The sequence below is a fragment of the Clinocottus analis genome, unplaced genomic scaffold, assembly GCF_023055335.1.
Source record: "Clinocottus analis isolate CAN_PGR_092001 unplaced genomic scaffold, fCliAna1.0.p SCAF_15, whole genome shotgun sequence".
NCBI lineage: Eukaryota > Metazoa > Chordata > Actinopteri > Perciformes > Cottidae > Clinocottus > Clinocottus analis.
This window is the reverse complement of record NW_027175876.1, coordinates 122,597-149,904: the sequence shown is the minus strand read 5'-3', so window position 1 is coordinate 149,904 and position 27,308 is coordinate 122,597. Positions and strand designations below refer to the sequence as shown.

The window sequence follows — 27,308 nt, the reverse complement described above, 5'->3', positions numbered from 1 at the left end:
TATTTTAAACTGATACTTTAAGCTACTTTAAACTGATACTTTAAGCTACTTTAAAGTGATACTTTAGGTTACTTTAAACTGATACTTTAAACTACTTTAAACTGATACTTTAGGTTACTTTAAACTGATACTTTAAGCTACTTTAAACTGATACTTTAGGTTACTTTAAACTGATACTTTAAGCTACTTTAAACTGATACTTTAAGCTACTTTAAACTGATACTTTGTTACTTTAAACTGATACTTTAAGCTACTTTATCCTCCACACAGTCAGAGGGCTCGTCGGCGTCACGAAGGAGCTGCAGCTGGACCAGATGTTTAAGCTGCAGCTCCATAAATCCTCTAATCAGAAGCCGTTATCTCGTCTGTAGAGGTAGAGATAGTGAAGGTGTGGTGACGGCAGGACGACACGAGGCGGGAGACCGGGCCATGTGACCATATGGAGACCGGGTCATGTGACCATGTGACTCTAACTTTGGGTTCACGTTGAACTTTTACTGACTTGAGTCCTGCTGACACTTAAAGTCCAACTGTAAGAGCTGCACCTCTCTCTCTCTCTCTCTCTCTCTCTCGCTCCCTCTCTCTCTCCCCTCTCTCTTGATGACAGCACTGAGCGGTGGAGTCTGGAGGAGGGGGATTAGTTAACAGTGGAGGTGTGTGTGTGTGTGTGTGTGTGTGTGTGTGTGTGTGTGTGTGTGGGTCTGTTGAGGTCACGCCTCTGGCCTAAAAAGGCGAAGCAGCATAGCAGCGATCAGCGAGCCGCTCTAAGAATAACTCGCGGCCTCGAGGCTCAGGAACGAGGCGAGAACCAAACGGAGGTTCAGACGAATAAAACCTAAAATCACTGATCACAAAGTAGCATCCAGGCTGCGATCACATGACCACGCAGCAGCAGCAGCAGCAACGCCTGCTGGGATAAAGTTCTCTCTCTGTGTGTCTCTCTCTCTCCTCTGTCTTTCCTTCCATCGTCCGTGGGCGATCTAATTCTGTCGGGGCAGTGCGGGGGGGGGGGGGGGGGGCATCGACCAGGCAAAGGGCAAAAGACAGCGACCAGCTTCACACCGGGTCTCTGCCCGTCTCCCACGGCCTCGTCACCGGGACGCCACTCGGCTCTCTGTGAGGACCAGCTCGAGCTTTTTTGGGACGCACATTTTGTATTTCTGTTTTTTTTTTTCCGGGCATATCCCTTTTTCACCAGTTTCCTGGAGTGGGATTAAAACGCCGGGATTGTAAACGCGCAGACGAGTCGAGGATCTGTCGTGAATGTTTGTGTTCATGGCCACTTGAAACCATCGACTGCTGCGACACCATGACTGAAACAGTAGAAGGTAAAGTATGAAGCACAGTTGTGTGGTTGTGTGTTTTTGTTGTGCCGTCTGAGGGCGTCGGGAGACGCTCACGACTGGAAGCATCTAAAAATAATGTGGACGCTATCGTGTATCTGGCTGCTATTTGTAAAGCGGCTTTAAGCCCTCGGTGACGCGGACGACCGACAGCATCAACACGCAGCGCCGGCTGCACGGGAACCTCCACGGTGCAGTTATTTATTATTTATATTATTTATTGTTTATATATTGTGCTTTTAAACTGGTTTCATGTGCACTGGTGACGCTGGTGTGGTGACACCTCGGCCTGAAGAGCTTTACTGAAGGATGAAGAGCTTCAAACACTTAAAGCGACAACGCACTTCTTCTAAAAGTTTGAATTTTCAGTTACGCTCTGTGTGTGTGTGTGTGTGTGTGTGTGTGTGTGTGTGTGTGTGTGTGTGTGTGTGTGTGTGTGTGTGCGTGTGTGTGTGTGCACCCTAGCACCCTCTCTACATCTTCCTGCTTTACCATGTTTAGAGGTACTTTAAGTTCCTTTAAACTGATACTTTAAGTTACTTTAAACTAATACTTTAAGTTACTTTTAAACTGATACTTTAAGTTACTTTAAACTGATACTTTAAGTTACTTTAAACTGATACTTTAAGTTACTTTTAAACTGATACTTTAAGTTCCTTTAAACTGATACTTTAAGTTACTTTTAAACTGATACTTTAAGTTACTTTTAAACTGATACTTTAAGTTACTTTTAAACTGATACTTTAAGTTCCTTTAAACTGATACTTTAAGTTACTTTTAAACTGATACTTTAAGTTCCTTTAAACTGATACTTTATGTTACTTTTAAACTGATACTTTAAGTTCCTTTAAACTGATACTTTAACTTAATCAAAAAGCTCCAGGAAACGTTAATGGGTGACTAACTAACATTTATTTCCAATTCCGTTTATTTTGTGTATTTGCACATTGTTGGATAGATTATAAATTAATGGTCGTTGGCTTTTTTTCTGTGAGTATGGGACGTCTGCACTTCCTGTGATCCACTTCCTCAAACTCAAGTTGTCTCCATGGAGAGTCTGTGGCAACACAACGAGGTGTGGACCGCTCACCCTGTCATCAGCGCCACCGGACTCATCCGGCCGGGTCGCTCCGCTCGGCGCTCGATAAGGAAATGTTCTGACTCGAGTCGGGCCGAGCGGGTCGACCGCTCGGCGTCACGGTGCGGAGGCCGGCCGGCTATAAAAGGAGGAATCGCACACGGCCGAGCCATCTAGAGCCGGAGTTAAAGAGTGATGCTCTGCTCAGAGGTGTTAACATGGAGGAGGGAGGGGTGGGGGGTTGTGAACACATGAGGAACGCTTTCATGCTCGGTGGTAACGGATGAAAAGTGAGTCCATTCTATGATAATCTGGACACGGTTCTGAGTAAAAGTGAATTTTTTTTGTGGCCCCTTTCTTTGCCACCTGAGGACAGGTCAAAGGTCAGAGGTTGACCGGCTTCAGGAGCTTATTGTGTATCACTAGAAGAGGGATTGAAGAGCTTATTTATTGTTGCCTCAGTACAGACAAACGTGACAAAAGCAGCAACATAAAAACACAACAAGACGTGATGAGACTCCGAGTCTGATGGTTGCTAGTTGCTGGTTGCTAGTTGCTGGTTGATGTCCCGGCTGAGCTTGTTGCTCCTCAGTGTGAGAGAAACAAGACACTTTTAGCTCTTTTTAAAAAAAAACACACACAGCATGAAGTTACATTTAAAGTCATTTTTAGATCACATCCCCGGTCATATCGTGTATTTTTTTTACCTCAAAATCGAATCCTCTTTTCTTCCTGAAGTGTGCTAACGTAAGCTAACACCAACTGCTTCACACATCAGAATAATCACTTTCACTTTAAAGCACTTTTAGTCTTCCCAGCTCTCAAGTGAAGGCCTCTTTCAATGTGATTCACTTGAAAAAAACACACTGTTGTTCTGTTGGCTTCAGATTCTTTTATAGATTCAATTAAAATGTGCAGGATTTGATTTAAATCCGTCTTGTAACTGTACTCAGATACTTGATTTTACTGTGGGAAATTACAGAATCTAAAGAAATGAAAAAACATACGTTATCTCAAACGTACTTTAGTTAAGCTGGTAACAGACGTCCAGTCGGCACTGGGAGGTTTGTGCATGCTGGGAGTCATGGAGGTCTGAGAGTGTGTGTGTGTGTGTGTGTGTGGAGCTGTTTGAGTCAGCAGTAATGGAGAAACCAGCCGTCGCTGCCAGCCGGCAGCTGAAGGGAGCGGACAGGTGGCCGGAGCTTCACTCACACAGCGGCAGCTCTGTGGCTCCCACAGCGTTACTGGCTTTAAACTGGGGAAACGAACCCTCTATCACTGGTGCGGGCTCAGGACCGGTCGTCTCTGACGGCATTACATCATCCTAAACTGACGTGTAACTCATTTTAAAGTGAGAGGAAACCGTTTGGCTGCAATTACACGAGCGTGCAGGACCGGAGAGTCTTAAAGCTTGACCTTTTGACCTCAAAAGCTGCTCGACCAACTTCCTGAAAGACACTTCCTGGAAGACATTTCCTGTAAGACACTTCCTGTAAGACACTTCTTGTAAGACACTTCCTGAAAGACATTTCCTGTAAGACACTTCTTGTAAGACACTTCTTGTAAGACACTTCCTGTAAGACACTTCCTGTAAGACATTTCCTGTAAGACATTTCCTGTAAGACACTTCCTGAAAGACACTTCCTGTAAGACACTTCCTCCTCCTTTCAGATCATACTAGACAAACAGGTGGACGCAACAACGTCAGTTAAACAGAATATTTGCACAGAACTGACTTTAGGAAATTAATATTAGTGGAACAAAAACTCTATTTACTTTGAAGATTCATATATAATCATGAATATTGTTATTGACACATTCATGTATCAATCTTTATAATCCGATAATATGTATCCTTCTGAAATAAGCCATTCTGCACAATAAGTACTTTTGTTTTGGCTATTTTAAATATATTGTGTTGCTAAAATGTAATTACAGGACTTAACTCAACCAGTTGAAAACTATGGAACCAGTTTTGTCTCCAGACCTCCTTTTCCCTGTTTGAGTCGTCGTAGGAACCCCAAATTAATTCCAATACTTGTGTTTATGGTATGTATTCGTTCAGCAAAGTCTTGGGGAAAAAATGTATATCTGCCAAAAAACACTTTTAAAAGATATTTTGATAATAACTATGAACATCCAACATGATATGAGCCAGATTCCCCCAAAAAGCCTCCTGGAGCGTCAATAAGACACCTTTTTGGAAAGATTAGGACCTAAAGAATCAGAATCTGCAACAAAAATCACAATAAAACAAAGTCTTGACCTGTTAGGAAGGAGTTTCAGTCAAAAAACTGTGTCGTTTGGTTTAAAAATGGAAAAATATGACGTATTTTATGCCAAAAGATTGTCTGAATGGGGCATGCTGGGACTTACAATTGGCGGGGGAGGATTTTCACTCAAAAGTTTAATGAACAAAGTATTATTTTCTACACTGTAATATTGCTACTTGTGCTCAAGTACACAGTCCGAGTACTTTTTCTATACTTCTCGTACTCATGACAGCTCCCAGTGGTCATTTGTAGAAATGAAGGAATATTAATATGAATTGGTGTGTTGAGCACGTAGAATATTTCGGGGAATAAGAAACAAACCCTGTTCTGTTGAAGGTCCTTGAAGGTCCTTGAAGGTCCTTGAAGGTCATGTGTTGTGAGTGGTATCAGATCTCGGTGTCTTTGCTCCCTCAGCGCGCTCGTCCACCACCACCATGGTCATCGACAGCAAGAACGTGGACGTCGGGCCGCCGGCCGCCCGAGTGCCCAGGAAGAGCTTCACGGATGACCTCCACTCGACCTTCAGCTCCCCGCTGGCCTGGATCCTGGTGCTGGCTCTGATCATCACCTGGTCCTGTGTTTTCGTCATCATGTTTGACCTGGTGGACTACAAGACCGTGTCAGGTGAGGAGTCGAGGCCGCCGGCGGCCCTCGGACAAGTTGGTTTTCATTTATTATTCTATAGATTATTGAGGGATTGCGAGCTAATTATTGAAGCGATGTGTTGTAAATGTGCAGGAATGAGTTCTCAGGGTTAGACTCTCAGATCTTTAGGTTTGATTAAGTGCTTGGTGAGCCCAAAAATGGAGGCTGAATGTTCATCAGGACTCAAAAAAGACCTTTCTTGAAAGCTCACGACCAACAGAATCCACCAAATCCCTTGCGAGACAAAACCTCAGCAAGATATCAACCACATTCCAGCCAAAAAACTGAAATATGACTTACTTATGGATTAAACGAGACTTGTTTGGTATGTGTTGGTGCTTCTGCTTGAGCAGAGCCACTCTGTTGTGGAACCAGAAGCGTTCAAGGTCCAGGAAGTAAGTTAGGGCATTTTTGCTTTCAGCGGACCTAAACCTACGGTCCACGAAAAGTACACTAAATAAAAAAATATTTAACTTCACTTAATCTAAGTCAAACTTTGCAGAGAAACTGTTAACACACAGTGATATTTTATAGGAGTAAGATAAGTGATGATTTGCATAATTAAAAAGAGAAAATACATCCTGTAAGTTTGTCTTTTTTTGAAGTTTTTTTCTTATTCTTTGTTGTGTTTTATCATCAACCAATAAACCAGGAACACGTACACGACTATACAAAGCTCCTAACTAGTCTCACAAGTGTGTTCTGTATATTATACTTTTTGAAATGACTCAAATAGTTCTTGTAGTTGAGGAGATTTTATTTATTTATTATCTTTTAGAAAAATCTTTGGGGGCTAAACGAGTCAAAAGTAAACATGTATAATATATGTATGTATGTATACACACACACACACACACACACACACACACACACACACACACACACACACACACACACACACACACACACATACACTCATATTATCAATAAAGCTTGATTAAGATTGATTGATAAAAATGTGTATATATATATATATATATATATATATATATATATATATATATATATATATATATATATATATCTTTCTCTTCCTTCTACTGTGTCCATCTTAATGCTTATGTGTAGCACACTGGACTGTAGATCTGATCTAATGTCGTTAGTGTGAGTGGCGTTACTGAGCATCGGTTCCATTTCTCCTCACATCATTAAAACTTCATTAATTTCTCCTCAACTCAATCTTTTTCTAACCTTGACATCAGCGTCTCCTTTATGTCCGATACTAACCACACGAGAAGAAGAAGGAAGTCGTGCAGGAAACTGAAACATTGCAGCAAAAACCTCGACGTGGTTTACGACCTTGAAACAAAGGACAAACATCGATAAACATCAACGGAGATATCAACTTCCATTTTTTTCTTTTTCTGACAGTATTAACTAAAATTCAGCGCTTCATCATCATCATCATCGTCCCAGAAGCCCCTCCCCCTCCCTCTCTCTCTTTGCTTCACCACGTTGCTCAATGTCGTTGCTCATTGCCGCTGTGTTTCTCCTCCAACCAGGTCGCCCGCCTCCTGTCGTCAGGAAGGTTTTAAAGGACTCGGGCCGTAGAGGCAAGGCTCCTCACCTGCTACTAACCTCCTCCCGAAGCAGGAGCTTCTTCTGGAAGCCGCTGATATTAACTCTATTAACTAGAATAACTAGAATAATAACTACTAATGCTACTAGCTGTCGATGTCAGGAGGTTCCTTCAATACTGAGAGTCCTCAGATATTCAAGATGTAATAAACAGTGTAGTTTAGTGTGTAGAAGAAGTATTTCTCACGTTTTTGAATTTCTACCGCATGTTTTATTTTTTATGTCGACTATATTGTGTGTAAACGGAAAAAAAGGTTCAGAATATTTGTTACATTTATTTACTTATTTTTTATATTTGCTTCAGGTGAGCTCGATTTACCAAATAAATCAATCTCATCCGTACAGAAGCCCATTAACGCACAAAAAATAGTCATGATTATGAGCTAAAAAGTCACAATTATGACATTAAAAAGTCATTACTATAAGATAAAAAATTATGGGATAAAAAAGTCAAAATTATGAGATAAAAAGTTATCTCATGATTATGTGTTTTTTTTCGCCGGAGATGGGCTTCCATACATCTGAAATCGCTCAATTCAAGAGGTTTTCTTGTTCTACATGGTTTATTTTTGCCTGCCGGCTTCTCGTGTGGATCTGGTCGCACTCGGGGCTCCAAAAAAAATCTTTGAAATATGCAAAACGTTTCTCTGCGGAGAAGCCGCGCCGACGTTCATTAACGAGCAACGCATTGGAGATGATATGCATTTCTTCAATATCTAAATAAGGAGAACAATATCTAGTTGTTCCTCCTTTTTTTTTGGCAACAACTCTAATGAATTGAGATCTGTGGAAATGCCCTGATTGAACAAATTGAGCCACGTGTCCAAAGCGTTTGCACGCCGCTCCTCCTTCATCAACCTGCTGCTTCAGTTCATCCATGAAGCCAAATTCAAAACTTAAATGATCAGTTTGGAACCCAGAGAGTGAAATAACTTGATGAAAGAGGCTCAATGTGAGTTCTTCAAAGGCTTTCTGCTGTGGTTAAACTGTGATGTCTGCTCCAATAGTACCATATTGATCCATAACCTGGAGTCCAGGCCACAGTTTAACCCTTCGCTCTCCAGCTCAAGCTTTCCGCTATTTCCCCAAATGCAGGAGGTGAATGAACGTCCGCATTGGGGGAAATGTATGAGCAAAGAGTTCTATAGGAACCGAAACCTCGGGTGTGTTTGGATGACGACTCGACCGCCTGACCGTGTCCGTGTTCCCCCCCAGGAGGCCTCAGCAAGTTCAGCTCCGACCCTCTGAAGGCGGTGAACGACGCCGTGGAGGAATCGGGGAACGTGATCACCGTGATGTTGAAATTCGTGGCCGACCTGGTCGCCCCCGAAGAAGACGAAGGTGCGGTCGCTGCTCGCGAGGGCGTAGAAGCCAGAACACGGCGCATGCGTCCAGAAAAGACGAGCTTTTTGTTTGTCTTTGCCTTGTTGTTTGATGTCCTCTCCTCTTTTCTAGGAAATCTCTACGCGGTGAGGAAAAAAGGTTTGTACCCGGCTCGTCGATGCATTTCTTGACCGTCAGTCCTTCATTCGTAAAGATCTTTGCACGCTTTCCACACACAATGAAAACATTACTCAGCCAAAAAAAAGAGGAAATCTACTCAAACCTTTTACGGAAGTGAACGCTGCAACACGTGCAGATTTGCACGAAACATTTGCAGCCGAGAATTGAACACGTTTGTGGCGTTTAATCGCCCCGACCCCGACGTGTGGAGGCCTTCGAGGTGGCAAATATCATCCAACACGATGGTTTTCAACCACTGAGCTGTGGGAAAGTGTCAAATGTCCAAATGTTGCTGCTTCCACGGAGCTAAATACACTTCCACTAAAACGGTGCTAACATGCTAACATGCTATCTGTATTTTGGTTTAGTTTCTGATTTTCCAAATTTCTCTTTCTGTGTTCCAGGAGAATTTCTGCCCTCCCGAAGTAAAGGTACGATGCACCTCTGTGATGAAGCCTCCAGCGTGGTCGCTGACAGAAGAGAAGAAGAATTATTATTCTGGTTATTTAAACATTAATTTTGAGCAATCAAGTCTCAGAAATTCCTGAATAACAAGAGATTTGCTTCTGTAGTTATAGGGATGCAAGCGAAGGCCAAACAACCAGCGATTGAAGTTGTGGAGGAGGAAGAGGAAGAGGAAGAGGAGGGAGAAGAGGGAGAGAACGTGGAGGCTGCTGGGGAGGAGGAGGTGGAGGAGGAGGAAGAGGAGGAAGAGGAGCAAGAGGAGGATGAGGAAGAGTATGCAGATGAGGAGGAAGAAGATGAGGATGAATATGATGATGAGTATGAAGAGGAGTATGATGATGAGTATAAACAATATTATGAGGAGGAAGAGGAGGGGGAGGAAGATGAAGAAGAAGAAGAAGAGGAGGAAGATGAAGAAGAAGAGGAGGAGGGAGCAGAAGCTGTAGATGAGGAGAAGGAAGAGGAGGAGGAGGAGGAGGAAGAAGAAGCAGCAGATGAATTTGAAGAGGAAGAGGAGGAGGAGGGAGAAGTAGAAGGCTCAAGAGATGAAGAGGAGGAGGAGGAGTTGGAGGAGGAAGAGGAGTTGAAGGTAGCTGCTGATGTGGAGGAAGATGAGAATGAAGATGAGGAAAATCAGGAGGAACGGGAAGCAGCTGCAGCTAAAATTGATGATGAAGATGACGAAGATATAGTTAAAGAGGCTGACAAAGATGATGATGAAGAAGAGAAGACAGATGCTGCTGATGAAGATGATGTTGAGGAGTCTCAACCTGCAGCCTCTGAGGATGATGATGATGATGATGAAGAAGATAAGGCAGATACTGCTGATGAAGACGATGTTGAGAAGTCTGAACCTGCAGCCGCTGAGGATGAGGACGACGATGATGATGATGTTTCTCCTGAACCTATCGCCCCTTCCGAGGATGAAGAGTCGGTGTCTCCTGACGCTGCCGTTGTCGCCAAAGACGACGGAAAAGATGAAGACGACGAGGACGACGAAGACGACGAAGACGATGCATCCACTGACTCCTCAGGCGTCAGCGGATCGGCACTTCTCTCCAGCGAGGAAGAGGAGGGCGAGGACGACGAGGACGACGATGAAGACGACAAATTGGCCGAGGGCGTCGCGACGTCCGACAGCGACGACGACGTCGTAGACGACAGCGATGACGACCTGGAGCTTCATCTTCCTCCTGTTCCTGCAGCCAGCGAGGATGAGGAAGATGAGGAAGATCATAAACTCGTTGGAGAAGAAGGCCTCCCCCCTTTCCCTGTTGAGGATGACGATGATGATGAGTATGAAGACCTGGACGAGGACGCCAAAGCAGTCGGAGACGACGAAGACGCTAAGGATGATGATGATGATGATGGTCTGGACCAATCAGACGAGGACATCTCCGTCGCCACCTCGGAGCACTTTGCAGACGATGAAGATGACGAAGACGACGGCGACCTCGGAGACTTTGACCTTGACTTCGACAAAGACGTCCCCGTTGACCTCGACGACGCCGACAAACCCGATGATGTCATTGAAGAAGACATCCACGACGATGATGATGATGATGATGATGTTGGTGACGATAAGGAGGAGGAAGAGGAGGGAGGACTTCCTGCCTTTGAGAGCACAGACAGCGGAGTCTTGGGTGATGAAGACGAAGACGACGACCTTCAAACAGACGAGGAGGCCGCCTTCAGCGACGACGTCTCCTACGACACGACCGACGATGACGAGGATGACGAAGATGAAGATGTCGACGCCGGCTCATTTGAGCTCAACTCAGAAGACGAAAAAGAAACGCTTGTTGACGCTCCAAAAGACGCCGATGATGATGACGATGATGATGAAGGAGTCACATCAGAGTCCTTAGGTAGCGAAGATGATGATGATGATGATGAAGACGATGATGAGGATGATGGTGATGAAGTCGTGCTTGCAGGTACAGTCCAGAACTATTCATTATTTTATGATTTTTTACTTATTTCGGAGCCAAATCAAATCCTCGTTTGTGATTGGCTGCCAGGCGTCCGTTCAAATTAACTTTATCGACATCAAACAAATGTCAACAGTAATGTTTCAATATCAATTATGATCAATCAATAACAAACTAGAGCGTCATGAGTCGTGTACTATTTATTTTCTGCATATTAATGATGTATATTTGTATTTTTAGCTGTCTTTTTAAACAACATGACAACATTTTGAACCGTTACAATGTAACGACTCGCTCACCATTATCAGGACACAGTGCACACCCTGCAGCCAATCAGAGTCCAGTATTCTCATTTTGTTCTTCATTGTTAACACAACACTTTGTGTATTTGCAGCCACAGCTGCAGCAGCGACCACCGTCCAGCAGGAGGCAGTAAAGACTGAGGCAGACGAGGGCGAGGAAGAGGATGAAGATGAGGAGGAAGACGAGGATGAAGATGACAAACAGGCTGCTGCCGAAGGCGAAGCGGAGGAAGCAGAAAAGACCGGTGAGTCACAGCTGATCACGAGGAAAGAAATCACATTAAAGTGCACCTTCGTGTTCTGTGTGTGTGTGAGTGTGTGTGTGTGTGTGTGTGTGTGTGTGTGTGTGTGTGTGTGTGTGTGTGTGTGTGTCTGTGTGTGTGTGTGTGTGTGTGTGTGTGTGTGCTTTTTTTATGCATGAAACCTTTTATTAAGAAAAACTAATCAGACGTTTCTTTAGCCTTTCTATATTTCATAATTTCACCCATTTAGATAATTACATATTTAATAAATAATAAATGTTTTTCAGGTTTTCTTACTTTAATTCATCCTGCAGCTTCAGTTCAATATGAATGAATGAATGAATGAATACTTTATTATTTCCCAAGCAGAGTAGCAGCTACAGACACAGAATAAAATATAAGAATAACAGGGATGAAAGATATATTTATAAAAAAATATTAGTTTTAATTAAAAAAAAATTTAAAAAATCTTTAAAAAAAATACATATATATATGTTTTTAAAGATAAAAAAAATAAAGAGTACAAAATTTTAAAAAAAATACTGATTGGGAAATAATAAATCTACAATCCTAAAATGTGTGCAAATATTTTTCATATTTTCTTTTACCCGCTGACGTACAAAGTGTCGTCTCCGCTGTCGCCCTCAGCCGCCGGCCTCCAGGACGCCGAGCAGCCGCCGGCCGAACTCAAGACAGCTGTCGCCACGCCCGAAGGCGAGGAAGACGAGGAGGAGGACGAGGGGTACAGCGAGAATGACGATGACGAGGAGGAGGAGGACGAGGAGGACAAGGCCTCGGTGGACGTGATCAAACCCGTGCCGCGGCCGGAGGAAGCGCCGCCGCCGCCCGCAGGTCAGAGCGCCGACTCAAACCTCCGCCGCCGCGTCCCGCGAGTCGCCTCCGCCGCCGCTTCACCCGTCTGTGCCTTGTGTTCCAGTTTGTCCCTGCATGAGCTCCAAGAAGGACGAAGAGGCCGCCAGCAGGACGGAGGACAGGAAAGGTTGGAGACGCTCCTGTTGAAGAGCTGAGGACACGAGAAGCATGCAGGCTTTAAGCTAGCACTTTGTCTGGAGATTCCTCTTTACACCATACATAATCCCTCATTTGCATATTCAAACATCACATTTCATAAAGATTGCAATACCATGAACGCTCCTCTTAGTGTGAGTGATGAAGTGGTGAAGTTTCATGTTGATGTCTATGAGCTCATGTGTTCATCATGTGTAAAGTCACTAAACTTCTCTAAAGGTTTTCTCTCCAGGAGTTTCTTCTCTCTCTGATCCAGAAATCTCACTTCAGCAGCTCTTAAATTGACCAAACTTTACTCTTTCATTCCTGAATATATTCGGAGTGTTTGTTCACAACGCACTCACAACCTTATTTACACACATTTATTTATTAAAACATGGAGAAAATTGTACAAAAGTCTCTCTGTAAAAACATCTGGAACCTGCTAATATATCCTCATTAGCACATATTTAATAAGATAATTTGCATATTTAAACAACATTTCAGAATATATAACAATAATTGTCTTAACGTGAGTGATCCGCTGGGGAAGTTTCACCGTTACTTTGTTTTCGTCGTGTTTCAGAAGCTCCGAAGAGAGTTTCGGCCCTGAGGAGGAGAAAAGGTAACGCACACAACCACAAACACAACTTAAGTAAATGTTTTAGCATCACACGTCTCTAAATTCAAGCTAAATGTTAACGAATGAACCAGGTTGGACTGAATATCAAGAGATCACTGTGATATTTTACATAAATGACACTTGTGTTCCTTCACTGTGATATTCCACAATGCCGAACGCAGTAAAGCTAATGAGGACCGTGATGAGTTTTGTGAAGTATAAAGATCATTTAATTGTGTTAAGTATCCGTTCCTAATTATTATTATGATGTTTTTTTTAAGCTGAGAAGAGCGCTGACGAGCCAAAAAAGAAAGGTAACGTCTAGCTAATGTTTCGCTAACGTCTAGCAAACGTCTAGCTAACATCTAGCTAATGTTTAGCTAACGTCTAGCAAACGTCTAGCTAACATCTAGCTAACGCTGCGTCACACCATCCTGTGTGTAAATCGTAAATCTTTATTCTTTCTTTAATCTTTATTTCCTGTGCGTGTTGTTGCATTCAGGTCTGCCCAGAATTTCAATTCTGCCGCCAACAACCAGGAAGATCAGGAGACTTCCTCCTCCTTTCAGAGGTACCCTCGCTTAGCCGTCCGCTAAATATTAGGCTGCAGCTTTAGAGGTGCTGGAAGGTGGACGGACCGGAGCCGGGCTACAGCTGTTTAGCCCCGTTTCCAAGCTTTATGCTAAGCTAAGCGGCGCTACCCATGGCTTTGAAAAATGTTGAAATGTTGAAGTGTTCCTTTAAATTGACGTTGAACTTTAAGAAAGCATGCAAAGAAAGTTTTAAATATAAATTCATTTTCAGCCAGGAAAGTGGAGAAGGCTCCGACCAAGACTCCCAAAAAAAGTAAGTGAAGAGCGATCCAAGATTGAGTCAAATACTTATTACACTTATTCTCTGCTAAGAGTCAAAGTGTTGAACTGTTGTCAAGTCACATTTTATTTATCAGCCCTAAAGAGCAAGTCACGAGCGTCAGAGAGCTCAGAGAGTCCCAAGAGCCTCGATCCAGGTAAGAAAAGGGATACATGCATGTACATGTATACATGCATGCATACATCCAGACATAAATACATACATGCACACATATATACATGCAGAGGTCCTTGAGCATGCAGTGATACATGAGCACAACAAACATCAGGCTGATGGGTGCAGCGGTGTGTGAGATCGGTCGTGGACAGACTCACGCACGCACACAGCCAACAGAACGCATAATCTCCTGGTGGAGATAATATAATAATATATATATTTTCATGTGGACTTTTTTTCTTTGACAGAGACAGAGCCCAAAAAACAAGAAGAAGTCCCAGAATCTGGAGAAGGTGAAATACATTTAATTATTTATTAATGCATATATGCAGTATATATATATATGCAGTATATATATGCAGTATATGTGCATGCTCATGTAGTTGCTTTGCTCTGTCAGTCGGCCCTTGCAGACCTGCTCCGGTCTACTGCCCGTCTCCTCCCGGCTGGTACGGTAAGTACCGACGTGATCAGACAGGAAGCTGAACTTCTGCTTTCACGGCGACGACCTGCTTCAAAACACGCGTTTATCTTCCAGTTCACCACATCGTCACAGACACGCCGTACCCTCCCCCCACCATGCCAGGTACTCTCACTGTTCTCACATTAACCTGCCCCCCCCCCTCCCCTTCCTCCCTGTTCGCTTCTTCTGGGAAAAATGACCAACAACGTCTTTTTGCAGCTCCCTCGGCTCCGGTTCTGACCGCTCACCCGGTCCATCCGGGGGCGCCGCCGCCGCCGCCGCTCTACCAGCAGCAGCCGATGCAGCCGCTCTACGCTCAGTACCAACCGTACCCACCGATGATGCAGCCGATGATGCAGCCGGTGACGCAGCCGGTGACGCAGCCGGTGACGCAGCCGGTGACGCAGCCGGTGACGCAGCCTCAGGCGGAGCCGGTGCAGCCGGTCCCACCGGGTCAGCCGGTCCAGACGGACGTCACGGCGGAGGAGCCAGAGGTCCAGACTCCGGCTGCTGAAGCTCAGCCGGCTGAGGTCCAGGGTGAGAGGACACGATCAGACCCGAGACTTGTTCTCCAGCACGAGTCAAAGCTTTCAGTCAGTCTGGCTCAACTAGTGTCTCGTAAACTTCAGAGACAAATACGACTGATTGACCCGGTGAAGGTGTAGAACTGAGCTCAGAAGAACTTACAGAAGATTCTGTTCCTAAAAAAACAACGACGTCACAGAGGGAACAAAACAAGGCAGATGTTTAATGCACATTAAGTTCTCATCTTCTGTCTCTCATATGGTTTCTGTCATTTTAATGCGCTATAGAACTTTATAGAAAACACTTTGGAAGGAAATCAAAAAGTTTCTTGTGACAGAAGAAAAAAAAAATCATGAAATTCTCCTTTAAATTCCCTTTGGGTTCTTTATTACATATTAGAGTCAGAATATGTTGCTTTCAGGGACATTATGTTTAAAATCTCATGCAAATTGAGGTTTATATTTTCAATATTTGGGATGCAGAATGTATACAAATATATAAATGTTGAGTTTCTATTTAAATCAACATTGAAAATGTAACTTAAATCTGTAATAAAATAATGTTGGTACACACTTCATTTTAATAATATTGGGGGGAAAAACATGTTAGGTATCAAATTAAACATAAAAATCATAAATACAATAATATATAATTCACACGTACAACATCTAAACACAACTCTCTCAACAAATAGGATTATGGGTAAGTGTGTCACAACATAATAAAACCTTCAGTTTCATGACTTATTCAAAGTTTTCTCTCTTAAAGAACCGGAGCTCGTCGAGGAAGAAGTGACGGCCGCCTCCGCCGAGAAAGGTGATTTGTTGTTAAACTCACAGAAGTTATTCATTCCCTCTTAATTAATGCCGTGAAACAATAATCAATACGTCATATTTTCCAGCTAAAAAGAAGAAAACCAAGGCGGCTGAAAAAGGTACCGCGACCACCGAGTGTCCAATGTGTGGAAAAGCCGTGGAAAGTTAGTTAAAAGTCGAGGAAATTTGGTGAAAAATAGTGAAAATTGGATGAAAAATAGTGGAAATTTGGTAAAAAATAGTGGAAATTTGGTGAAAAATAGTGGAAATTTGGTGAAAAATAGTGGAAATTTTGTTAACAGTCATTGAAATTTAGTGAAAAGTTATGAAAATTTGGTTAAAATTTATTGAAATTTGGTTAAAAGTCCTGGAAATCCATTAGTCAGGATGTGTATGAACCTGTTTGTGGGACATTTTGTTGAAAGCAGTGAAAAACTGCAGCTGCAGCGTTGAACAGCGACGCACAAAGAGCCGTATGGATGCATTATGATGCATTAATGATGCATTAATGATGCATTAATGATGCAGTAATGATGCAGTAATGATGCAGTAACTCTGCATCTTATCCCCTCAGAGCCGGCAGCAGCCGCCGAGACAACAAAGAAAGGTGATTTATGTTTGCACAGCAGTCATTTTCTTTTTTAGATAAGACGCTCAGACTGGAGTGTTACAAACGATGCAGTTTGTACACAAATATGAACGTGATAAACAGAAATGTTTCCACATCTAGACGCGGCTGCTTCCACTTACAAAACCAAAGCCGCCGCCGAGAGGAGAGGTGATGGAACGCTGAGCGTCTTGAGGAATCTTCACTTTAATTTAGTGCAGAAATTAAGAAATGAAAACACTGAAAAACAAACATTTCATCATCTTTGAAACACGACTCGTGATTATTGTTTGTTGCAGAGTCGACAGAAAGAAAAGAGAAAAGTCCTGCAGCCGCGAAGAAGAAAGGTGACGAGCATTTTCATGGAATATGAAGTTTCTTATACTTCACATAAATAATGTGAAATGACCTTAAGAGTTGAGTTTGAAGTCAGCGGCATTTATTTCATACAGAGAAAGAGAAAAGAAAACCTGCTGCAGCGCAGAGGACAGGTGAGGAATTCAGAGTTCTCACCTCAGTAAACTAAAGAAAACACGGCTTTACAACACACACATCCATGTCACAGCTTTGTGTTCACATCTTTGTGTTGACATCTTTGTGTTCACATCTTTGTGTTCACATCTTTGTGTTGACATCTTTGTTCAAAGAGCCAAAGGAGAAAAGCAAACCTGTTGCAGTGGTGAAGAAAGGTAACATATGAAGTTTAAACTAAATAAAACAAGTTCCTCATGATGTGAACATGATTTTAAGATGATATATTCATCTATAAATCATATCTTTGTGCTTTTATATGTTGTGTTTCACACAGAGCCAGTTGTGAAAGAGAAAAACAAACCTGCTGCAGTGGTGAAGAAAGGTGATGAACCTCTGAGCTGTTTGTCGTCATATTTTATGACGTTATCTAATTGTGTTTTTTTAATAATGTGACGGCATCCAGATGTGTTTGGATCACACAAGTGCAACATACTAATAATATTAGTTTATCTGACACTGTGCAGAAATACACAATGAAACACAGGCAAGTACTTTACACCATATGAATATCACAGCTCGATCCCTTCTGGCAGACTTCATCACCACAAGGTGGATTCTTTCATCTTGTGTTTCTTTAAGTGAGTTGTGTTGTGTTTCACAGAGCCAGCTGTAAAAGCCAAACCTGCTGCAGCTGCTAAGAAAGGTATAAAATATTAAAAAGTATGAAGTTATATGACCTCCAACGCGCAGCAGCTTCATATATTTCACTAGTAAAGCACATGATTGAGGCCTTTAATCAAGTCTTTCCTCGTTACTCCAGAGCCTGCGGCTGCGCAGCGCAGGAGGAAACGCTCCCCCGAGGCCACAGGTGACCAGCAGAGAAACTCGTCTGCGGCGTGAAAACATGAAACTAATTGTTTTGTTTTGGTTCCTCTCAGAAGCGTCGGCCGTCAGGAGCAAAGCCAAAGCTTCTGCAGCGAAGAGAGGTAGCACAGTTCACCCACACGTCCTCTGCCGGTGAACAGATGCTAAACCAGATCCTAGCTCCAGTGTGACTCCAAACTTAAATCTTGTCAGATCCAGATCTTCATCTGCAGCCAGTCAGACCCAGAACCCGACTGGAAACCGTGAGGAGGACGAACGTCACGACTCAGCTGAAGGACAAACCCGCCAGAGCTCCTGAACCGGGTAACGCCGCTTGTGTTGCTTCTCTTCTCCAGCGCGGGTTGAGTCTCTGATCCTGAAGCATCAGAGTCCTGAAACTTTCCTCTTTCTTCATTTCAGCCAAAACAAGAACGAAATTACTGGCGGACTTGAAAAGTGAGTAACACCAGACTTTCACCCAGCAGACCATGAGTCTGAGTCCCGAAACCAGAAGTCACTGTTCATGTGTTTGTTGTGTAACTTCAGTACTGTAGTAACACTACATTGTTGTGTAACTTCAGTACTTTAGTAACGCTACATTGTTGTGTAACTTCAGTACTGTAGTAACACTACATTGTTGTGTAACTTCAGTACTTTAGTAACGCTACATTGTTGTGTAACTTCAGTACTTCAGTAACACTACATTGTTGTGTAACTTCAGCACTAAAGTAACGCTACATTGTTGTGTAACTTCAGCACTTCAGTAACGCTACATTGTTGTGTAACTTCAGCACTTCAGTAACGCTACATTGTTGTGTAACTTCAGTACTGTAGTAACACTACATTGTTGTGTAACTTCAGTACTGTAGTAACACTACATTGTTGTGTAACTTCAGTACTTCAGTAACGCTACATTGTTGTGTAACTTCAGTACTTCAGTAACGCTACATTGTTACTTATGTATATATCTGTTACCCCTGTTCCTGTTATTATTTATTTTATTTTATTTTATCATCTGTGTGTTTAGCTTAGCTTATGGCATTGGGATGCTGCTAGTACGACAAAAAAATTTCTCCTTGGAGATTAATAAAGTACTTTTCATTTCATTTCAACTTCAGCACTAAAGTAACACTACATTGTTGTGTAACTTCAGTACTGTAGTAACACTACATTGTTGTGTAACTTCAGTACTTTAGTAACACTACATTGTTGTGTAACTTCGGCACTAAAGTAACACTACATTGTTGTGTAACTTCAGTACTGTAGTAACACTACATTGTTGTGTAACTTCAGTACTGTAGTAACACTACATTGTTGTGTAACTTCAGTACTGTAGTAACACTACATTGTTGTGTAACTTCAGTACTGTAGTAACACTACATTGTTGTGTAACTTCAGTACTTCAGTAACACTACATTGTTGTGTAACTTCAGCACTAAAGTAACACTACATTGTTGTGTAACTTCAGTACTTTAGTAACGTCACTCTAAATCTTTCACATCGTGAGATTATTTGGGCGGTTTTCTGCGTGACAAAATTCCAACTAGTTTTGTGCCAAACGTCTTTACTGAGAGGAGAATTATGTCACAGGAATATTAAATGTTCACCACAATCACAGAGTTGTGCATCAGGATGTGATGAAGCTCGTCTCTCCTGCAGGCGGAGCTGAGAAGAAGTCGGTGAAGGAGGCTGGAGGTACGGATCACCAGCAGAAGGTGAAGGTGATGCGCGATGAGGACGTCTGATGCTTTTCTCTCTTTTTCTCCTCTCGCTCTCATTTTAGACGAAGACAAACAACCACAAGCGAGTGAGTATGAACGTTATTTATGAACGCTGATTATGAACGCTGATAAAAGACCACATGATCAGTTTTATGTTTCTCCAAATAGATGTTAAAGGTCTGCACTGTGTTCATACATTCTGGCCGTGACTCTTCCGTCTGTCACGACCTGCATGACGTCAGAGAGAATGTTGTTATTAATAAACAAGTTTGTCAGAACTCGCCTGTGATGTGAAACCACATTTAATATCGAGGTGAATGTCGCTCTAGAAATGCGGTTGGAACTAAAACTGAAACAAAGGAAGGATGCTGAAGAGGACACACTGGTGTCTCCTCACTCCTAGCTCCTCCAGGACGCTTCCTCACTCCTTGAGATGTTAAAAATTCAAGATGGAGAACTGAGAGGAACTTCAGAAATCACAAAAGCTTTTAGTGACGGATACACGGCTGCTTTGATTTCCCCTGGAAATATATATATATATATATATATATATATAAATATATATATATAAATATATATATATATAAATATATATATATATTTATATATATAAATATATATATATATATTTATATATATATATATATATATATATATATATATTTACATATATATATATATATATATATATATATTTATATATATATATATATATTTTAATACATATATGTATATAAATATATACAATTTTTATATATATATATATATACATATATATAGTTATACGTGTGTGTGTGTATATATATATATATATTTAAATATATATATATATATATATATATATACATATATATATATATATATATATATATATATATATATATATATATATATATATATATATGATAGTTGTATATGAATATATTTGTCTGGAGATATGATTCTGGTGTATTCCCAGCATTCCCGGCTCATAGATGAACAGAGAACATCCGTTCAGTCTCAGAGCGTTTATGGTCCGCTGTAGTCGACTCATTCACTCATTCATTCATTCATTCATTCGTTCATTCATGAACACACCTGTGGTTCACCTGTCCACGCCCTGAAGGAGCATTATTTGTTTACATGTTTACACTCTTATGCTTGTTGTTCTTAGAGGAAGGAAAGAGAGCTCCCTGTCAGGCTTAAGGTATTCACTTCCTCTCCCACCTTTCCTCCGCTCGACTCAATACGAATTTACTTTAACGACGTTAACGACGTTGAGAGCTCAGAACGTAACGAGATGAGCCGATGCAGACCAGATTAGCGGCTCTTTCAGCCGCCGCGAGTCATCGGAAGAGATTACGGCCTTTGATGAATACCGCAACAATAATACTGAGCCGGATTGATTAAATCCATGAAGCAAAACCCATTAAATTGGGCATTTAGTGTCCCGTTCTTATTGAGTCATCCAGTGGAGCCCCCCCCCCCCCACCCCACACACACACACACACACACACACACACCACCGCCCCGAGTGACTCTCCACTTTCCTGATATTAACGTCTGACACACTTTCTCCTCTTTCCTGTCAAACACAGTGTTTGTTAGTTAAATGTTTAGTTTTAACTTGCAGCTTTTCATTTATTGACATGAAATCACAGTTAAAGTCAAACTGAAGCTGCATTTCTTCTCCATGAATCTGTGATGATGTCGCTGTTGTGCTTCCGGCAAATAAACAAAAATCAAAGTGTTGATTTATAGAAAAAAAATGTGATTTTTATTTTTTAGCTGGACTTTAACAGGAGTGAAAGTCATGGATTCAACTAGTTTGAATAAAACCTTTTTCTTTCTCTGTTTTCTACTTCCGTGCATGTCGTCCTTTTCTTTCTTCATTCTCGCTCACACAGACTCACACTGATGTACGCACAACACACACAACTGTGTTTTCATCTCTTTTCTTGCAGAAGAAACTCAGACTGACGACCTCACGACGGACAAGAAGAAACCCAGTAAGTTGTTGAAATTCCTTTTTTAATTTTTTAATTTATTTTATTTTTTTATTCTCATTTCTTTTAGATTTCTTTAGATTTTTTAAAGTTCTTTTTAGAATTTTTTTTCTTTTTTTTCCGATTTTTTTCGAATTGTTTTTGATTTTTTTAAAATTTATTTTAGAATTCTTTAAATTATGTAAGAAAAATTTGAATTCCTTAATTTTTTTAAAATTCTTTTTTAGATTTATCTTTTATTTTTGGGGGATTTTTTTTGAATGATTTTGAATCTTTTACTATTTTTGTGTTGAAAAAATTCTTCTCAAGCCAGATAAATAGAAAAAATGGACTTTTGTGCGGATCATCTGGAACATGATGCATTGCTGCAACTTAAACACGTACATCAGTTGCATTTAGCACCAGACGTCACCGCTCTTCTTTGTTTCTTCCTCCTCTCTCGTCTCCACAGGCCAGAGATACTTCCAGTGCATTTACGTCCCCGGTAAAAATGCCCAGTACCCTTTGCGACCTTTGACCCCGGCCGTGTCCCCCGCCATGATGAGCCCGGCCATCAGGTCCATGTTGGAGCAGCAGCAGAGAGCGGCGAGGGCGGCGGGCCAATAAAACACCTGAACCCTCGCTCAGCGTCTGACGCGGCGCCGCATCTCCCCGACCAGCAGGAGGCGACGTTTCTATTTTCCTCTCACGGACAAGATGAGAGCGTAGGAACTATTTCAGTCTTTTAATTTATTCATGTGTCCGTTTCCTCTCCGTGAGGTTGAGCTCCTGGGTTCCTCTTGATGATTCCCAATCTTCCTCTAGATTAAAATATAATATCACCAGAATCCAAACAAGGAAGCATTTATGTGGAACCTCATGAAGTGTAATGTACATAATGCCCGATTTAGCACTTTAGATCGTAAATGCACGCGCATAATAGTTTATTAGAAGCTTTCTATGGGGCTTTTATACTGAAAGGCATTGAAATTATGCACATGCGAGAAACACAAACTAGTAATAGATGCAACACTGATGACGCACAACCAAACCGGATAATAAAGAACACAATGAGGAAGTATTTTGCATCCAATGTTAACGGAAAATAAATCCAGAAGCTATAAAGAAACGAGAGAAACAACTAGTGATCTAGTATTTTTATTTAAATGGCATTACATGTTACTTGAAGGGTCTTAATTCATACTAGTTAGCGCTTCAATCCCGCATAACGCGAGAGATTGTTAGCATACTGCGTATGCTACATTGTTAGCATACTCCGTATGCTAGATTGTTAGCATGCACTGGAGTGTCTGAAGGGTCCCAGGAGCTCCCGCCTCTTTATCCAAGCGGCCGGACGTTGAGTCTCATCAACGTGGTTAATGTTGCAGACGGATGCTCGATGATGATGAGGAATCTTCTTCTTCCTCATGGCCTGATATCAGGCAGCAGTGAAGAGGAAGATGAGCTCATCTCTGCAGGACACAGTTTGTAAAATATATACTTTTGGTCGCCTCATCGAATACTACAAAAATGTTACGACTTGAAAATTGTAAATAACAACTCAGCTTTATTGGTCTAAAAGAAGAGCAAACTGTTTAACGTTGAGGTGTAAGACATGAACGGCGCTGCAGGGACGACGGATTGTTGCCGTCAAACAGGAAGTTAGCATCGCTCTGGTTCCCTCCACTATTTCTTTTTACGATTTAGTTTTTGAAGCATGAGTACAATCAGCAGAAAAAAAGCTAATATTAGGCTCTAAAGGAGCTCCACCACGGTCATGTGACTTCCTGTTAGGCTATAAAAGCGCTCCACCACAGTCACGTGACTTCCTGTTGGGCTCTAAAGGAGCTCCACCACGGTCACATGACTTCCTGTTAGGCTTGTTTTAACGCCCCAAAAAAACCCTTACTTCATGCTTCTAAGCCAAACGACTCATTGGCTTTGAGACGAGGGAACCAGAAGTGTAAAAGTGCTGACTCACTTCCTGTTTTCAGCCCTGCAGTTGTTCATCGTGCTCAGAGACGAGGAGTCTGCACTGCTCAACTCGATGTGTGACCAACTAAAGAGACGCTGTGGATGAATGTTCTGTTCGTCATCGGCTTACTTACAACGCCGGATGCGTTGCCGTGTGTTCACTTACCTCCCTCGCTCTGGTTTTGCACCTTTCAACAACCGCGTTGCCTCGTTGCCGCTGTGAAACCTGCTGCTGAGGATTATCAGCAATTTTTTGAGGCTTTTTTTTGTTTTACTGAGCTTGACTACAAAGAACCAACAGGTTAAATCCTGTGAGACGACGTGCGCTGAAGGTCAGTTTTATCACACTTACAGTTATGAACACGTATTATTAATTCCTCCCGTGTTTTGCGGCGTGCGGCGCTCTCTGGTTTTCCTCGGAGCAGCTGTTTGACTGCAGACGGGTGCTTGAGGTGTGGTGACATCGTGGAGGCTTTGTGTTGAGCCCACCGTTTACTAATCGTTGCATTGCAGGTCCAGCACACAACTTTTTCAGGGTTATCACCCAGAAAGGTCTTAAGGTGTGTTCAGACTGAGCCCAAAGCTAACTGCAGAGGCTAATGCAGAGTACATTTCAGTTAGCTTGACGCTTTTATCCAAAGCGACTCACAATAAGTGCGTTCAACCGTGAGTACAAACTCAACAACAACAAGAATCAGGGAAGTACAGTTGTGCAGATGCAAAGTCAAAGGAAACAGTTCAACGTGTGCAGCATAAACATCTGAAAATGCGTTCGCTCCAGCGAGGCACTTGCACACCTGAAGAGACAATAAACTGAGCGGAAGAGAACTGGAGCTAACGTGCTAACGTTGCTACCAGGCCGACAGCCCCGAGGAGTCCCCAACTTCAACCCATCGGGATGCTGGCGGTCACGCGAGGAAGAGGAACACGTTTAAAACCTTCCGGTGCGTCAGAACCAAAGCGTCAGATTTTGAAATGTGTGTTTTTTTTAACCCGAGGCTTGATCTAACCTCGGGTTAAGGAGTCCGGCGACCTGAAGAGCCCTCGCGCTTCAAATCACGGCCACATGAGAACCTGCCGACCACTTACAGGAGAACACCTGCTGCGTGTTGCTGCCGTTTAAACAAGGCACCTGCCCGGCGGCGCCTCCTTCAGGTGCCTTTTGTTTGTCGAGAGGCTTCGTTTGATTCATGAGTCCTCGTCCAGGCGCTGCTTTCTGGAGCCCTGAAACAACAGCTGCTCTGCAGCTGCTTGAGATTCAATATTATGAATGAATTACACCAACCAGCTGCAGCTGTGTGCTGTAAACTGTGTTTTTAAATGTAATATTATTCATATAAAATCTCACCAAACTATGCAACACATTTCATAGCAATCATGAATATTCATGTGAACCTAAACTGTGACTTTGTCTGTGACGACACGTTCTCAATATGGATATGTGCATATTTATGTAAAGCTGTTGAGAACACACGTTGAACGTTGACCTTTCTGAACCAAAGAAACATTTCATCAATACGTGTTTAAAATGTAACGCGCACAATGACACGTGGTTGGTTCAGATTAGAAAAAAAGATCTTGATTTGTGTTGTAAAGTAAAAATACAACGAGCCAACTTGGACTTTTATTCAAACACACAGTAAAAGTCGAGTTACAAGCCGCTACTTCCTTTGGTGAGTGTCCCCAATAGCTCCTCGCTGTAGCCAGCTAGCGCTGCTACTAGCTAGCACTTTAGCTATACGCTATCTCGCTGCTAGCTCCCTGCTAGCACCCCGACAACCACTGAAGGTAGCGGGACCAGCCCCAGCTTTTGGTCAGTATTTTTTAAAAATCATTTTGTACGTAACTATATGAAAAAAAGAAGTCAAAACGGATTCCTGTGGGATTCTTGACCACTAGAGGCGCTGTAGAGCAACGTGTCCAAAAGCAACTTTAAACCTTTTTGCTTTTGAGAACATTCAGCGAGGTGGGAGAGAGACTTTGAACGCTCGCTGAGCTCAAACGTCTCATCACCTGACGCTTATAACCCTTCATTTCACTTTATTACCATCATGAACAGCTGGCGGTGGTAAAATGCAGAAATGCAGCAATAAAAGTGGAGAAAACTTGTGCAACTAAACAGAGTAGCTTTAACAGAGAAATGTCTGCATTCAATGTATTGCAACATTAACGTAAAGACGCAACTTCTTTTGTTGTTGCTCAAACACAACAATAAAACATCTGACAAGTGATGTGAGCATTACGTTTTGCTGAAAAGAGAAACACAAAGTACTGGCGTTGTACGTTTCTGTGAACCACGCATATGTTGAATCTCTACGTCTCTGCACCAAAAGCTCGTTTCATATCAACATTTCTACATAAAACCGTAAGAGCTTTTTTTTACAAGTTTGCTTAACTTTTAAAAAAAGCGACGTGGCTTTTGTTTCAACTCAAACTTAACGAAAAGTCAAACGCGACACGAACCTGCGGAGACTTTGATTTACCGTATTTGAGATACGTCGAGAAAAAAAACTAAAAAAAAGTTCCCCTGAACCGTAAATTTCAGTATTTTTGTGGTACGGGAACGCTGTTTTCTTTAGGAGACCAGACTGCTGGAACACAGGAGGTGAAGTTAAAGTCAGACCTGAGTCACTCGCATGAACTCGTTGTGTTTGTGCGTCGTTGACTCACTATGAAGTGTGTCTGCCGGCATGCGGCTCTTTGTTTACGCCACTGTGACTCCTGAGGGGCGTTCAGGGGCTTTTTAAAACCAGGTTTCTGAACCCTGGAGGCAGACGAGGAACCTGCAGCTCCGACAGAGTAAATGTTTTAAAACTACTTGGTGAAGATTTTTTAAAAGAGATTTTCAGAGGTGTAAATTTATGTTTTTTGCAAATGAAATAAGTCATTTTAACGTGGCAATCCTTAAGATTTTAGTCCTGGTTGATTTAGGATTTTTATGTGAGTAAATAATTCTTTATCAGTCTGGAGTCTTTGGCTGCGTCCGATATGACGTACGAACGTGCTGTTTGTCCAGATTTATGTGCATATTTCCATTTTGTGTGTGTGTGTGCTTAAAATGGAGAAAACCAGTGATACGGATTCTTTTTCTGGGATTGTCGCCACAGACGACCAGTTCGTAACGCTGCAAATGCATCATGGGTTGTTTAAAGGCTTCAGCTGCAGCTAACGGACTTAACTGTAAATGTAATTGCCACTTTAAAGGCAGTGGGAAATATGAGGATTGTGTTGCATTGAGAGCAGATGAATTGATACGAGAAGAGAGAACTTTACCCTCCGAAGAAATACGTTTTGAGGTCGTTTGGTTCTTCTTTCCTCTCACTTATTTTGTTAATGTTTCTTATGTAACAGGAAGTGCAGCGACACGTGTTTAAAGTGTTTAAAGTGTTTAAAGTGTGTAAATCATAAGACGCCGCGTGGAGAATGCAGATAATAGTTTATTTTATTGTTGCTCTCTGGAGACGAATCACCTCATGAGGTCGAAGCGATGAAGAGGAAGTCATACACTGGTTTGCTTCAAAAAAAATATCAATAAAGGTTTTTTTTGTGTTGTTAAATATCCTCAGACTGTAAATGTGTTCATTTGAACAGTTTTTCTTAACGAGACCGTACAACACCTGTTTGGTACAGCAGAGGCGTGCGATGCTGCCACATGAGGCTTTAAAACGTTTTAAAAGCAGCACTTAAGGGACTCCAGTGAGGACGTCCGCCGTGGAAATACGTAGGATTGAATCACCAAAGAAAGCATTTTGTGAGTCAGAATTTCATTAAATATCTGCAGAAACTTGCGAGGACGTCACCGTGTCTTTCTTTGGATTCCTCACAAGAAAAGTGTTTGCAGGTGAACTACCTCCGGTGGGTGTCCCCGTTGTAGCAAGCTAG

General features: G+C 42.1%; 2 protein-coding genes across 2 annotated transcripts; both read left to right on the top strand.

The window, feature by feature from the left end:
* The first annotated feature begins 1,032 nt into the window (after positions 1-1,032).
* Positions 1,033-16,967, top strand: LOC137785916 (uncharacterized). Its single transcript, XM_068577477.1, has 25 exons — positions 1,033-1,328; positions 5,109-5,318; positions 6,842-6,892; positions 8,133-8,258; positions 8,373-8,399; positions 8,825-8,851; positions 8,993-10,822; positions 11,211-11,363; positions 12,009-12,212; positions 12,298-12,360; positions 12,955-12,993; positions 13,272-13,304; positions 13,493-13,561; positions 13,795-13,836; positions 13,940-13,999; positions 14,268-14,312; positions 14,420-14,473; positions 14,558-14,605; positions 14,702-15,019; positions 15,776-15,823; positions 15,909-15,941; positions 16,397-16,429; positions 16,553-16,600; positions 16,729-16,776; positions 16,882-16,967. Exons 1-25 carry the CDS (start codon positions 1,310-1,312, stop codon positions 16,953-16,955), a joined length of 3,702 nt encoding a protein of 1,233 aa, XP_068433578.1. The 5' UTR covers positions 1,033-1,309; the 3' UTR covers positions 16,956-16,967.
* Positions 16,968-16,985: 18 nt separating this feature from the next.
* LOC137785915 (axoneme-associated protein mst101(1)-like) lies at positions 16,986-27,214 on the top strand. Its single transcript, XM_068577476.1, has 11 exons — positions 16,986-17,118; positions 17,238-17,285; positions 17,565-17,606; positions 17,724-17,771; positions 17,842-17,889; positions 17,981-18,091; positions 18,188-18,223; positions 19,427-19,462; positions 19,551-19,574; positions 21,432-21,476; positions 21,925-27,214. The coding sequence occupies exons 1-11, from the start codon at positions 16,986-16,988 to the stop codon at positions 22,077-22,079; spliced, it is 726 nt and encodes a 241-aa protein (XP_068433577.1). The 3' UTR covers positions 22,080-27,214.
* The last annotated feature ends 94 nt before the right edge of the window (positions 27,215-27,308 follow it).